The sequence below is a fragment of the Durio zibethinus genome, chromosome 1 (assembly GCF_047325235.1).
Source record: "Durio zibethinus cultivar Kanyao isolate XHJ-2024 chromosome 1, ASM4732523v1, whole genome shotgun sequence".
NCBI classification, from domain to species: Eukaryota; Viridiplantae; Streptophyta; class Magnoliopsida; order Malvales; family Malvaceae; genus Durio; species Durio zibethinus.
Window position 1 is genome coordinate 36,910,387 of NC_143162.1, and position 15,867 is coordinate 36,926,253.

Here is a 15,867-nt window from a genome sequence, read left to right on the forward strand (position 1 = left end):
ATACAAAAAATCTTCTCAATTAATATTAATTTAAAAAACCATATCAAAGAAATAATTTAAACGCACAACTTCTTTTAATGCTAAAACTTATATAAATTATAAAAAAAAAAAAAAAAAACATTTTCACCACCAATTTTAATCTTAAAAATCTTAAACTATCAATGTCACAGTTACGTGGAGCAAAACCTAAGTTTGAATTATCCCTATCATATAAATCCAATGAATTTCATAAAATAATTAGTAATCCAACATGGTTTTTGGTGGAAACAATTAAAGAAAGCAACCACTTGCCTATTTCAAATTAATTGTTTGAGAATAGACTATAGATGAACAGCCATTTATTAATCCATGACCAACTGGCCACGGCTTTGCGTTCTTCTTCCAAAACAGCCACGGTCAACCACCCAACTTTCTTCACCTACAATGCTGTCAGGTACCATCGTGATCTCACCTAAATTTGATAATTTATATATTTATATTATATAAAATATTAAAATTTATTTATATGTATCATCTTTCATATAAATTACTTATTATAATTATATTAACATAAAAATATAAATTTTTTTATTTTATTAAACTTAAATATAATAATTATTAAAATTTTAATTTATATTTTTTTATATCTTATATTTATATTGTATTCATATTATATTTTAAATTATGAAATATAATCAAAATTTTAAAAAATCAAAGCTAAAAATCCCCATTTAATACAAAACCTTAGCCTTTAGGCTTTAGTATATATCAACAATAATCCATAACTTTTAGCCACCGACATTGGTCGCCACTGGAAGTCAAATCGCCACCATTTAAAACATATACTCAATTATGCCCTTTCTTTGCTTGAAATTTCTTACGAAATAGTAGTAACAACACCTTTAGCTGTCTCAATACCGTTGAGATAATATTGTACCTTGTAATGGACAAGTAGTATCTCTCCATTGTTGAAGTAAAATTTGGGAAAATTTTCATGATTGATTACATCAATTTTCTTCTAGAAAATTTTCCCAATCACCAAACAAATGTTCAAAATCTTGTATTTTCTTTGTAGAGCATGGCTTTTTCTGTGGTGGTGATATAAAAGGGTGTTGTTTTATCATTGGTTAGCTTTCATTTTAACTTGAATCTTTGCTTTAAGGTTAAGTTATCATTTTTAAGTTTAGACGAGGGTAAATCTCTTTTATCGCAAGATAGGTATATCATAAGTTTCAAGAAAATTTATATTAAATTTACAAATTATTTATAAAAAAAAATTACTGATAGTAAAATTTGAATTTAAATTTTACAAGTGAAATATTTAAATCTTACCAATTCAATAAATTCAAAACATGTTAGCATATCATTTAAGTTATAGGAACATAATAAATGTGCCCAATTTTTGGAATAAATTATAAATATCATAATTCAATAACAACAACCACTTCCAAAATCGACACATTCATAAACTTGATTTTACATAATTTGGTCCACTCCCCCATTGAAAATATCAGCAAGAACAAACTTCACAATTCTTTAGAAAAATCCTTATTTTCATTCAATCCCAACCATTACCAAAACCATGAACATGACAATGATGATATCTTTGGTAGATGTTTTTACTTCTTCTAACTGGTATCATTAAGTACTGTCTTCTCAGTAGACGCAGGAGTGGTACCTTTGACTGCCTTCTCAATGGAAACAGGAGCAGGAATTAATCCCTTTTCTCGGCATGTGTCGACAGCTCCAGTAAACATGTCCTCCAAACTGTATTTAAACTGGAAACCCAAGTCCAGCAACTTTTGGGAACTGAAAACTACGTTTTCCAAGTTTTCATCCGCATCTTTGAACCTGAACACCAATTTTATATATATATATATATATATATATATATATATAATAATTAGCCATCCAACCAAATATTGTAACCTCATCCATGGAAAGTACCAAAAAATTTCATGCTAAGTTTTTGTAATGCTGAAAGTGGGCTTACTTAGTAGGAACATTGTACTTTGGGTATTTTTCTCTCAGCAATTTGGCAAGTTCAACAATGGTAGCAGCATGGGAGGAACAAATGTATCGGCCCTCTGCTTTAGGATTTTCGAACAAGAATATGTGAGCCATGCACAGATCATCCAAGTGAACAAACTGGCCTTGCCTAATGATGGAGTAATGAGCTTCATTACCTGGATTATGTTCACAGAAAAATTTATGTTAAACTGTAGCTATAGTATCTTAAAGAAGAAAAGCAATGGCGGTGGGAAAGTACCGGTGATCGGTGAAAGGCCAGTTATCAGGCTAGGTGGCATTGATGGCATAAGAAATGGACCAATGACAAGAGTAGGAATTATAGTGATGAAATCCAAGTTATTCTCCTTAGCAAATTTCCAGGCAGCTTGCTCAGCCAATGTCTTGGAGACAAAATACATCTAGAAACCAGAGAAAAAGGGTGTTAAGTTTTTTCTTTTTTCTTTTTTCTTTGAACAATTGAAGAAAAAGATATGAAAAATGAGAAACTAGGCTTGTTCCTAACCCATCCAGTCATTTTCTTGGCGTAAACAAATTCCAAATCACTCCAGTTGCTTTCATCATAAACGGGTTTTTGGTGTTCTTCAACATTGACAGTTCCAGCTGATGATGTGAACACCAACTTTCGAACTGTTTTTGCTTCGAGGCATGCTTTCATGATGTCCAATACTCCACTTATTGTTGGCTTTATCACTTCATTCTGCAAACCAAACAAGTACTCAGTCTGATAAAATTATCTTAGCAATTTGGAAAACTGGGTTGCTATTTACAGTATAAAACTTTGACCTATTACAATAAAAATTAACAAGGGCCAAAATATTTCCCATATTTGGTACCATAGACGTTTAATTTGGGCACTAAACTTCAGGTTTCCAGTTTTTACCAATTATTGGTTTTTCCTTCTGATTAATAAAAAAACCAAGAGACTCCATATGGTAATCTTCTGTGAATTGTGAAATGATTAGGAAATTAACTAGTTTTTGTTGGTAAAGCAAGGATAAATTTAGTAAATTTGCAACTGATAAAGAGAGAGAGAGAGAGAGAAAAAAAAAAAAAAAAAAAAAAAACACCTCAGGGTCCTTAGACTCAAAATCCATTGGAGTAGCAACATGAAACACTCCGGAGCAGCCTTGAATTGCTGCATCAAAGCTGCCCTCTTCAGATAAATCAGCCTTCCACAAAGTCAAGTGGGAGTCAGCTTTAGGCAGCTCAATCAAGTGCTTCACTTTCTTTGCATTATCTGTTATCAGGAAAACAAAAATATTAAAGCAAACTTGAACAGATTGAAGTCAAAAATTGAAGTCAACATGCACGAAATATTGGTAAAGAAGGAAACGAACCAGGGTCACGGACAGTGGCTCGAACCGTATAACCATTCTCCAGGAGCCTCATGACGAGCCATGATCCAATAAACCCAGATGCTCCGGTAACACAAACGGTCTGAGATTCTGATCCCATGGCTTTCTAAAGATTGATGAATTGGACTAAAACTTGTTTTTAGCTTAAAAAACTCCAATTTTCACCGCAAATAGAAGATAACAATTGTGCGCTCTAATAAAGTCAGGCGTTGGTAGCTTATATAAGATTTGAGATGCCTGTAGTAAAACTGACAGTGAAGGAAAGAGAAATGAAAATGGATCCTTTCATGATTTGATTTCGAGCCATTGATGTTTAGCTCCATCTAACAATTCAGTCCAGCAATGTAGCTAAACTCACGTGGTCAGCTGACCATTTCTCACGTGTTTGGTTAGTTGGAACTGGTAGCCATTATAACTGGTAGCCATTATCACATAATTAATTTGTTTTTCTTAAAACAAACCATATATACCTTATTCTGTTTCAAATATTCTCACAAAAAAATTCAATTATCGAACGAACCCACATAGATTAATTTAGTTTGTAAAAAATATATATTTTTCTTTGTCAATTAAAATTCAATTTTTGTGAGTAATAACACGAGAGTAAAATTCTAAATACATCAAACAAATGTGAAAAAAAGGTATTGAAGACACTCCTAACCAATTTACAAATAAAATGTCTTGAATGAAATCACCTGGACAGTTTTTTTTTTTTTTTGTGTAAGAATGAAGTCATAATATGTAATAATTAGTTTTAATAAAAAGATCATGACAATTATTAAAAAGATAAATCATATTTAAAATTATGATAACATATCAAAGAGTTTATATATACATATTAGACACGTTTTGAATCTAAAAATTTAAATTATTGAGTTTTTTGATTCTCCATATATATATATATATATATATTATCTCATTTAAATATTTTAATGATATAAAATTTTTTATTTATATATAAACTTTATCTCAACAGTAATATGATGCATTTAAATAAGATTAGGATTGACTGGTAGGTGAAGGAGTGATGTGTTTTACATCCAAAATTACTAAACGTTTCTTCTTTTTTTTTTGGGTAAAAATTAAATCATAAACTTATAATCACAATTTTTATGAAGTTCATTCAGGTCTCCTTGTTACCAATATTTAGGGAGTAACTACGATGTTGCCTTATATAGCTCTTTTTCTCGTTTTTCCCCCTTTCTCGTTCTAAGAAGTTTGTTATCTGTCTCCTTCACCTCACATTTATTTTGCTTGTGTCAATGGCTAAAAGGGTTTTTATTTGTGTCGAACTCCACCTCGAGGTTATTCCTGAAAAAACAAAAGAGAAAAGAGGTATGGTTAGAGGCTTTTATGTCTTTTTACGTTTGCACTCTGACGTGTAAATTAGAAAGAGTGAGATTGAAAAAAAAATTAAGAACTAAAAAAAAAGAGTTGAATGAACTTATTTTAATGGTATTTGAATTTTTATATTTATAAGTAAATTGTATGAGATAATCAGGAGATAATAAAAATAATGTCGAATTAAAATGATATTGAATATATTAAATCGATCTGATATATCAAGTCAACGTAAATGATAAAAATATTTTTAATTGTTTATTAAAAGTTTCATAGAAGAAAAAAATTTATTATATTTTTTTTAGCATCAAATGCCCTTAACAATTTTGCTTAGAATTTAGATCGAGGGGAAAAAAATGGAAAAGGAAATGAAAAGAAAACACGAGAGAAGGGAATGAGAGTGACATCATTAATTAGGAGAATGTTTTAATGGGAATGGAAGGGCTTCAAAAATACACGCATCTCTTCAGAAGTCTTTGAACCTTCATTTTCATTTAACTATTGAGAGAGAGTGTAGCGATAGATTTGGATAATTGTTCTTGTGAAATTATTAACAGAAGATGCACAAATGAGTTTAGGTAATCGTTTTTGTGGACCATTGAGGGAGGTTGTACAAAGGGATTTTTTTATTGGTTTGGGTAATCACGGAAGGGTAACTATTGAAAAAGATCATATTGTATTTTGATTTCGTAATAGTAGAAAAACTATTTATTCCGTGATCAAATTACATAAATTTAAATGTGCTTCTGTTATTTTATTTTATTTTTATTTTTCTCTTTCCTTTTTCCTCATAGTTAATGCTATCCTAATTGTAGCTAGAATGAGGCTATAAATTATCTTTGGTTCATTTGCCAAACAATAATATTTAAAACAATATAATTAACAGGTTTCCAAACATTTCTTGATTTTAATGTCAAACATATAGCTTTAGGGAATTTCTTAATTCATGCCTCATTTAATACTAACATAGGGTCCAATTTATGCATATATTCACAAAATTGTTGGTCCAATAACTCTAAATTATCATGTGTACAATAACTTATTTTTTTGACCAATTATAAATTGAATTAATTACTACTAATATATTAGTCAAACTTGAAGACGAAATCATGAATTCGGCTCTAGAATAGCTTAATTTCCATTAAACATGGACACTAAACTTGGACAAAATTACTTAATTAAGATAATGTGGTAAATAAAATCCAATCAAGGTAAATTTCACTCGTAAGCAATTGTAAATCAATAATTAATTAATCTAGTAAATTAGGTCCAATAAAATAAGTTGGGTTCAACAATATTTTTCAACTAATTTATTAAATGAGCAAATCAACCATTTTAAATCATGTTGAGTCCATGTTTTTAATAATAGGAAGCTTTAAATATTACAAAAGCAACGCTCACCTAAAGCACCCATTCTTTTATAAAATTTCTAAATTCAAATTTGAAATAAAATTTTATTTTCACTATAAATTATAACATATTTTTATCGTATCGAGATTTAATCTCGTCACGCGGGCAAGATGGGAATCCAAAAGCAACATTAGTAGGAGTGGTAGCTGTCAATCATTAGGCTTTTCTCCTTTCGCATTTTTTTCTTCCGGCGGCGCCTTTGACTCTTGGGTAACTGCAACCACTCCTTTTCAAAACCAGTATTGTTGGTGGAATATGAAAATAAGGGTGTTTAAAATTTGAAGGGTAGAAACCCATAATAACATTTAATTTGATTAATGTTTTTCAACAAATGGAAACACGTTAAACTTGATACTCATAGCTTAATTGGGTCCTCGATTTCTAAGAAGTTTGCCTAAATTACAATAACAGAAGGCTAATGGCTCATTTAAATCTTTATTTTGCACAACTCGAAAATGGAAGACATGGCATCCATTGTTGACGGTTCATCTCTTAGTTTATTTCGTCGATCTTCTTCTCATTAGAAACAGGAAGCGGTCCCGTCTCTCGGCATGTTTCGACAGCTCTTGTAAACATGTCTAACAAGCTGTGTGATAACGATTTTGTGTCTGTCCGATGAATTTGAAAACGAAAATAAAAAAATGGTAAGTCATCATCAATTTTTGTTAGGGTGTGATTAGTCACCCAAAAATTTATCTTTTCAATAAAATTATAAAAACGAGTTTAAAGTTTATCAAAAAGATAAATTTGGTTTATGAAAAATCAGGTTGGGTCCGAGAGTCGGTTACGCGTGGGGAAGGATTAGCACCCCCACAACACCCATAAATTGGTACTATTTAATTATGCGTTATTTTCAACATTGAATAAAAATGATTTTAATTTGAAATTTAACATTAATTTCCTTCATTTAAAAATATTTTTGCTAAAATTTTTATTTAGGAATATTGAGAAAATCTTTAAGTTAAAAAATTATCTTAAAATTCTTTATCATCTAAGCAGAATTTAAAATAACTCTTTTCGCCTAAGATTTAACACAATAATCCTTAAAATGAAATAACAATCTTTATAGAAAATAATTATTAGTGACTTTCCATCATCTAGGCAGAGTACCAATAATTATTTCTTTCGGAATGTTATTTTTAATTTATTTTATAATATTTAAAAAAAATTTAAAGTATTATTTCTTTTTTTTACTATAAAATATTTTATCATCGAACAGCAAATTAAAAAAAGAATACTGCAATCGATTATCGATGATAACATGCTAACGTATGTATACTAATGAATGTCATTTATAATGAAATTCAATTTAAAAGTTGGATTCTTAATTATAATGAGACCACTCCGACTCTCCAACATCTAGGCAGAGCTTAGATGCGACTGTTTATATTTAATATCACAATTTTATTATACATTTATTTATTAATCCTATTATTAATGTGAATTACGAACTCATGAGAAAAGACTTAACGAAGTAAAATTTCCTAAATACCCCATCATCTAGGCAACATTCGAGAACAAATTGCTTCAAATAGAATTTTCACACGTGTCCTTAAGATTTTTAGGACTTTAAATTTCAAGGATTTTGAATTTTTGGGTGTTTGGATTTAAGGAATTTTAAAAATTAAAAATTAGTATTTAAGGTTTAAGTAAAACACGAACATCTTTAAAAATCCCCATCATCTAGGCAGACTTTCGGAGCAGGTTCAATTTTTTATAATTTTTGAAAACTCGTTAAAAATTTTATATATTAATTTTTTATGAAAATTTATTAATAATAATTCCTCAACATCTATGCGAAATTATTTCTTTAAAAAAATATTTTTATTCTTTCCAACATCTAGGCAGGAAAAATAATAAAAATTATTTATTTTTTTAAAGCATTTTAATATATTTTTAATTATTATTTGTTTTTAATTTTATTATTATTGAAACAATTAAACATTTATTTTAACAAATTTATAAATTTATCATATATTTAAAATAACAAAAATAATAATATAAAAAAATTTAGAAAATTCAAAAAATATATATATATATTTACTTGAACCGGATCGATCAACGATCCGGTCAACGATCGGTTCGGCTCGCGGTTCAGTAGAACCGACAGAAGAGTGGTTTGGTCTAGTTTGATTGAACCGGCTCAGAGCTATTGGAGGAAATGGGTCAGCGGGTCGTTGGGCGGATCCTCCCTGGTCCAGACGACGTCGTTTTGGCTATTTGTTCCTTTATAAAAGACCCATATTTTTTTTTCAACTCATTCTGTTTGTTTCAGAAAAAAAAAACGGGGAGAAAGGGGAAGAGAGAAAGCTTTGGGGAATAGCTCTGTCCAGCCGCCGTTTGGATTGTCGCCGGCGGTGGTTGGAAATTTCAAAAGGTTGGAAATTTCAAAAGTGACCAGGAGGTTCTTTTCGACGTAATATTTTTAGATCTGGTTTCCTCTTCACCGAAAATGACCCCGATCGATGTAGATCGGGGTTCTAAGTTTTCTGTTCTTCTTCTCTTTTTTTATTTTTTATTTTATAAAATACTCAAACTAATAACCTTGCTTTTCTTGTTGCAGGTATCTCTTTGGCGCTGGGTTTCTCGTCGATTCGACGAGGACTTTGTTATTTTTTCGTTTTTGTTTTTGTTTTTTTTTTTTTTCGGTTGGTATAGTTTCTGTTTGGGTATTTTGGGTAGGGATGAAGTGAACGGGTTCCTATGCGTTCGAGAGAGATTTCGGAAAAGGAGGGATTCGAGGGAGAGGTTTCAGAAAAGATAATTTTTTTAGAAAGGTTGAATGGGGATTCCAGCCAGCTTCTTTTTTTTTTTTTTTTGAAAGGGAAATGACTGGAGATTTTTAAAGGCTTCAATTAGGGGGATTTAGACGATTGTAGGGTAGTTGGTTGGTGGCTGTGGGGTGGCTGGTCGAGTAGTTGATCGGGGGCTGGCGACAGCGACGCCGTACCAACTCCCTGATTTCTGTTTTATTCTGTTTCTTTTGTTTGTTTTCTTTTTTTGTTTTTTTTGTTTTGTTTATTAATAATTTTTTTTATTAAAAATATTATTATTATTAAAATAGTAGATCTGGACAAAACCGGTGTCTAGTTGTATTTAAACTCAAATTCCAAGTCCATGAGCTTTTTTTGAAGAGAATTCCAAACTCTTCAGGTTGTCATCCACATCTTTGAACCTGACCACAATTGTATCATTAGACCATGAATCAAAATTCTGGTAAATTACAGTTACCAGATCTTTAGTAGGAACTTACTTGCTAGGAACATTATATTAGGGTAGTTTTCTCTAAGCATTTTGGCAATATCAAGGATAGTAGCATGGTGAGAGGCGCAAATGTAGCGACCTTCTGCTTTCAGATTCTCGAACAGAAAGATATGAGGTTTGCACAAGTCATCCAAATGAACAAATTGGCCTTGTTTTATGACCGAGTAATGAGCTTCATTCCCTGAATTATTAACACAGCTCCATCAGAAATTTTATGGTAAAAATTTCAGTTTATAATCAATTTAAGCCTGTACCAGTGATTGGAGAAAGTGCAGTTATGAGGCTCGGCGGCATCGATTGCCTGATAAATGGACCAACCACTAATGGTGGTATTATACTGACAAAATCGATGTTGTTTTCTTTGGCAAACTTCCAGGCTGCTTGCACTGCCATTGTCTTGGACATAAAATACATCTATACAATCAGGAAAAATTATTAGAATTAGACTTTTTTTCCCTTGATTGTGTTCTCGTCGAGAATTTGGAAAACTAGTAGTATTTACTAACCCAACCAGTCAATTTTTTTGGCCTGGATAAATTCAAGATCATTCCAACAGTTTTCATCATAAGAGAGCTTTTGGTGTTCTGCAGCGTCGATTTATCCAGTAGATGACGTGAACACCAACCTTCTAATAGTTTTGGTTTTGACACATGCTTTCATGATGTTGAACATTTCATTAATTGTTGGTTTTATAACTTCATTCTACAAATAAAAAAACAATTAATTTTATGTTTTATTGATCCTTATATAAATTAACAACTTAATTAAAATCACGTGCTATTGTTTTTTGTTTTAAATTTTTTTCATAATGTAACATAAAAAGCAAAATAAAAATTGATTGTCTGCGTTAGTTCTTAACTTAAGTTACAATTCATGTTAGCCTTTACCTTTGGGTTAGAACCTGGAAGCTAAAAGCCTCAGTTTAGAACAATTTCATTTAATCCAAGCAAGTAAATGAACAATTTTTTATATTATATTAATACCTCAAGGTCTTTGGACTCAAAATCCATAGGTGCAATATGAAATACACCAATACAACCTTGAATTGCATCATCGAAGCTTTCCTTTTCACCTAACTTTGCCTTCCACAAAGTCAAGTGTGTTTTAGTTTTTGATAGCTCTAGTAAATGTTTTATTTTTTTCAAGTGGTTTGTTCCATTAATAAAAGAAAATAAATTAAAATACTATCAAATTACTACTGTTATAATTTTTTTTTTGGGTAAAATGCTTGGATCTAATGTTTGGACATTTTTTTAATTTAATTCAATGTAAAATTAAATATTTTAAAATTGATTCAAATTAAGATTCCGTTAATACATTGTGGCACATGCGCATTAAATTAGAGTGATTTTTTTTTTTACTATAAAAGATAAAAGAAAATTTTTTATTTAATTTTTTACATTTTTATTTTTCTCTTTAACAGAAATAGAAAGTCTCTCTTTAAAAATAAAACCTATCCTGATTTTGATCATTATCACTATATTGGCCGTTGTATAATTATTGTCGGTCACTCTCGGTCGATCACCTTTCAACCCCAAAATTTCACCAAATATTATTCTCAATCTCTTCGTTTCAGATCCATACTTGATTTTGCTCGAAATAGCTTCGAACCATCCAAATCTGGACCAAAGTTGCGGCCTAAACTTTAAAATACCCTCTATTTCCATCGGCCAAACACCTTCTCCTTCTAATATATGTTTTTCCAAGCCGAAGCCCCCTATTCAACAAAAATCTATACCTAAAACAACATAAAGCATCTAAAACCCAAAACTTTCCCTCCATTTTCGATACTATTTTTTTGTTGTTCCTATTGCTTTTGGCACTACTGTTTCTTTTTTGGCATGTGTTTTTTTGTGTGTATTTTTTTACTTTTTTATTGATGGTAGACGGGGGTTTGGTTTTTTTTTTTTTTTCCTTTGTGGTCTTTGTAACTGTTGGCTAATGGTTGCGGCTTAAGGGTTGCAAAGGGTGATTTTTAGATTTGGTGGTGTGGGATGATAGTGGTGAAATGATGAGGGCTATGTGGTAATTGCAATGATGTGCGATGATGGGGGGGGGGGGGGGATTTTGGTAAAGAATGTGTTTTCTTTTCTTTTATTTTTTTTGCAGTAGGTTTTAGTTTTAGTAGAAGTAGTGGGTTTGAGTATTGTATTCAGTGTAAGGATGGTGATGGAGCCGTTGGTGACGTGCTTGGCAAGTGGAGACAAGTTGGGTTGCAGAGGAGCTGGAGAATGGGTTTTCGATTGGGTTGTGGAGGAATTAGGGAATGGATTTTGAGTATTTTTATTGATAAAAATAAGTTCACACTGAATATTAGATTTTAATAGCCCGTGGATTACACTTTCATTATAAAGTCATATTTTGAGTCATTTCAAACACGTTTAATTTAATACCACACACACAATCTCGCCTTCTGATGCCATGATGAAATTTCTCATTTGTCTTGCCGTTCGAACTCAGTCAAAAAAAAAAAAAAACAAAAACAAAATATTTAATAATTCAATGCCACAATTCCCCTCTCACTGCACATTCTTTTTCAGTTTGGCTTAAGATTTCACTGTACAACGCTTTTAGTTTCTTTCCATCTAACCATGGCCATGGGTCTCCTCACGTGGTCAGCTGTCGGTTTTGCACGTGAATGGTAGTTGGTTCAGCCGTTTATTACTACTATCCACTACACTTTTGGTTTCGAATAATCCATGATTTTACTGCTTTGAATAGTTGTACTTTTTTTTGGGGGGGGGGGGGGGGCGCTGGACTTTTGTCATGGAAGGTTTTAATGTAAAACAAGCATTGGAAGCAAAAATGTTCTTCCGCAAATCTTCAACATAAATTTCAAGTTAACACCGGGTAGTTTAAGTGCTTTGTTTCTCCGAAATTTGATCCGAGGCTTGTGGAAAAGTGGGATTACCCCATAATCATGGAAAAGGCCAGGGGACAAGGCTCCCAGCCTACCACCATTCAAATGATTTGATGGTTACCAATTAGGATTGGTATTCTTGTACGATCCCATGCTCCGGATGCTACAATTAATAATTTAGTTTAGTAATTATAGGTAATCTCATCTCATCAAGTTCGAATTTTTTTTCAGTTGGTGTGGAGAGTCGAGATATTATTTATTTAAATTTAAAATTTTTATAATTTTATAATTTTATTTCGTTAAAAATATTTTATAAATTTAAATTTTTATTTATATATTATAATAAATTATCAAAGTATTTTAATATAAAATTAAGAGTGTTACAATTTTTTCTCATTAAAATTTGATATTTTTATCAAACCTAATATAAAATAAATATAAATTCATAAAACTAAAATTACATCAAATGTTAAAATTTTTAGAAGTGATTTTTATTGTATAACACTTAACTCTCTTAAAATTTTGAAATTGATTATCACGATACAATACTTAATTTTCATCTAACTGATAATTATTGTAATATTATTTGTGAATATTTATATCTAACTTATAAGTTATTTGTTTATTTTAATATAAAAATTTTACAATTTTATTTCATAAAAAATATATTATAAATTTAAATTTAAATTTTTATTTATATATTATAATAAAATTTCAAAATATTACAATATCATATTGAAGGCGTCACAGTTAAGTCAATAGTAATCATTTAGTAGTATGAGTATTCTCATCAAGTTTTTTTGGCTGGATACGAGTTCTTTGGAGTTGTAACGTACTCATCAAAACAAAAGAGTAGTAGACTGGTAGTTGAAGGTTTAAGCAGATAATTGGTCTACGCTTGGGACATCTCATTGGGCCTTTCGTGGGAATCTAATTTTACTCTACGAATTGGATCAGTAGGACCAAAGCGAGTCATGTGCATAGAGCAAACTGGAGGAGAGCGCCAATACAGTAAAGGAAACCTTTTTCATGCCCAATTTTGTTTCAGGAGCTTATTAATACCCTTGAATGAGTGAGAACGACTTGTGGCAGAATATCGCGTTAGAAATATTAAAAAGATTATCTCTAAAACATTTCAGTCGGGAAGATATTAAGGAAAAGCAAGAAGGGAGGGGGACTACTGTTTGAATCAGATTGCAATTTGAAAACCACAGAATCTTCACAAACCAATCCATTAAAGGGGAATACGGAAACAACTTGAGGAAAACTAGTTATTTTTTGATGATTACAAAGAGAGGAACTAGCAATAGTGGCCAGAGTTGTAACCAAATGAAAGTGAAGTTTCAAGCAAGTCTACGCCCGGGACATTGGCTTACCCTGGATGAAAATTCGTTAGCTTTATGTATTCTCCATTTGCCAAGCCATATATAGACCGAACTGGATTTGACATGGATTAATGGCCAACCTGGAAAAGGCTTTCCACATGATGGCTTGCGTGACAATATTGCGAAGGAATACCTTTGATTTTCAGTTGCCTAAAACAACCAGTTTGCAAATTGTACCAGTTCAAGTGACCCAGGCCTTTGATAAATCCATGCAGTAAAATTTCCTTACCATTAAACGCCACTGGACGAGTGGTATCAATAGGTTCTGATTCATGAACAATAGTTTCTTTCATCCAATTCTCTTTCTTCTCAACAATTCCTTTGAAGATCCAAATTTCCAACTTTTTCCTGTCTTCATCCAATTCATAATCTAAGTCCACCAAGCATAATTCCCCACTCAATTCCACTAGATACAAGTTATACCAATTCTTTTCTGAAATACTTTCTGGTGGAGAAATGGCTTCAAATATTTCTTTTCCAACATCAAATGAAACAATTAAGAAACAAGATGGACTACCAGGATTAAAATCAGCTGAAATCCAGTAAAAGAACCCACCAGCAAACACCGGTGGTTCATGATGTAGAAAGCCAAAACTAGGATTGTACCTTATTTTCCCCCAAGAATCATTGCCCATGGTAAATATTTCAATCCTGAGATTATCCACAGAAAAGTCTGCTTCCAAAGGCTCCAAGAACTTAATAACTTTATACTTACCACTCATTTCGTCAAACCCAAACCCACAGCCTAAAGACCGAACGCCTTCAGCATTAATATCAGGGAGTCTGACTATATCTTTGGTGCTAGGGTTGCAAACATGAACACTACCACGAAGACCATAAAAGCAGACCAAACCATTGCAAGAAGGTAAAACTTGGTGAGAGTCAAAACTTACAGGAGCAGAGTATTCAAGAAGTGCAGGCTCATCATTGTCGTCTTTGACGGTGAGGAAGTGAATTATGCTATTAAGATTTCGATGCTCCATGCACGAAAGGATTAAGCAAAGATTACTAGCCTTATTTGCAGTACCATTCTTGAAGTGGGCATCGATAAAATGTGGATCCGTGATGAAAGAGAGACAAAGCTTGTTTAAGGTCTTGAATCTTGCTAAAGATTTTATTGGAAGTCGAATGAGAATGTCAAAGATTATAGTGCTTGGAATGGAAGCCATTGATGCAAAAGTTTAAGGTTTCTTCTCTGGAATTAGATATCCATTTATTTATGTATATTCCATTGGACTGTTCCATGTTTCATTACTTTGGTTTTACCTGGAAATTACTATAGTCCAACTAGAGAATTATTGGGAATGGAAATCAACCTTTTTCCCCAATCAATTGATTTTCACATGTTAATTGATGGGCCAATGAAAAATATTAAAAAAAAGTCAGTTATATTTTTTCCCAGTTGGGTGCTTTTTATTATATATGAAAACTGTTTACAATGGTTTCAAGTTCAACCCTCATCCACTTGTGTACTATTATATCAACAACGTCCACTTCTAGATGGACAGTTGTTAATTTTTTATGCTTTCCAAGAGCTATTGGCCTATTGGGAGAAACGTTAAATGATATTTAACACAATCTTTTCTTTTTGTAATTTTTAACACATTAATTTAATTTGCCTATAGTCTACATTGGACTGGCCAAGAGAAAATGACACCCTTAATTTAAAAACTAGTTCTTGAATCACTTCATATTTCATGGGCCCAGTTCAGTGTGGCAGCCGTGAAACGGCAGACCCACTAAAATGGGCAGCATAGCTCATAAATTTAGTCCATTGCTCTAGAATATGGGCTCGTCAGATGAGCCAGTTTTTACATTATCTTGACAAGATTAGATAAATGTATATATATGGCCTTTGTGGGTCCATCATGCCCCTGTATGAACAATGTTTAAGTTATCCAATATCCATCATTCTTCAATGCATTTGGTTTAGTTAGGGTGCGCTGTAGCTACACATCCATAATTGGCTCCTGCACCGCCATCTCCATCTACATCAGTCATGTCATAAAAAATTTATTCAATTGCACGATATCTTCAAAACATCTGAAAAAAAATCGCAATTTAAAGATAAAAAATATTTTAACTTTTAAATTTATTTAATATTATTTTTTAAAAATAATTATGTAAATTAATTGAATTAAATTAAATTTGAAAATATCACATTTTTAGTGGTGACAGTAACAATCTTGTGCTAATTAACCTTAGCCGTAAGCACCGACTTAAATGGAGAAACATTTTTCTG

The 15,867-nt window shown here is 31.5% G+C and overlaps 2 protein-coding genes and 1 pseudogene across 3 annotated transcripts; all 3 read right to left on the bottom strand.

Annotated features, from left to right (window-relative positions):
* Positions 1–1,353: 1,353 nt before the first annotated feature.
* LOC111312736 (bifunctional dihydroflavonol 4-reductase/flavanone 4-reductase) lies at positions 1,354–3,555 on the bottom strand. 2 transcript variants are annotated; one of them, XM_022913282.2, is made up of 6 exons: positions 3,348–3,555; positions 3,078–3,247; positions 2,513–2,707; positions 2,249–2,408; positions 1,973–2,165; positions 1,354–1,830 (listed from the first exon to the last, which is right to left on the bottom strand). In XM_022913282.2, the coding sequence occupies exons 1-6, from the start codon at positions 3,463–3,465 to the stop codon at positions 1,608–1,610; spliced, it is 1,059 nt and encodes a 352-aa protein (XP_022769017.1). In that variant the 5' UTR covers positions 3,466–3,555; the 3' UTR covers positions 1,354–1,607. The 2 variants fall into 2 exon arrangements, with proteins under 2 accessions (XP_022769017.1, XP_089624682.1); XM_089768556.1 differs by lacking the exon at positions 1,354–1,830 and having other exon boundaries at positions 1,969–2,165.
* A 2,843-nt stretch (positions 3,556–6,398) lies between these two features.
* Positions 6,399–10,405, bottom strand: LOC111310850 (dihydroflavonol 4-reductase-like; annotated as a pseudogene).
* Positions 10,406–13,083: 2,678 nt separating this feature from the next.
* LOC111312738 (F-box protein CPR1-like) lies at positions 13,084–14,834 on the bottom strand. Its single transcript, XM_089768568.1, has one exon. The coding sequence runs from the start codon at positions 14,792–14,794 to the stop codon at positions 13,694–13,696; it is 1,101 nt and encodes a 366-aa protein (XP_089624694.1). The 5' UTR covers positions 14,795–14,834; the 3' UTR covers positions 13,084–13,693.
* Between the last annotated feature and the right edge of the window lie 1,033 nt (positions 14,835–15,867).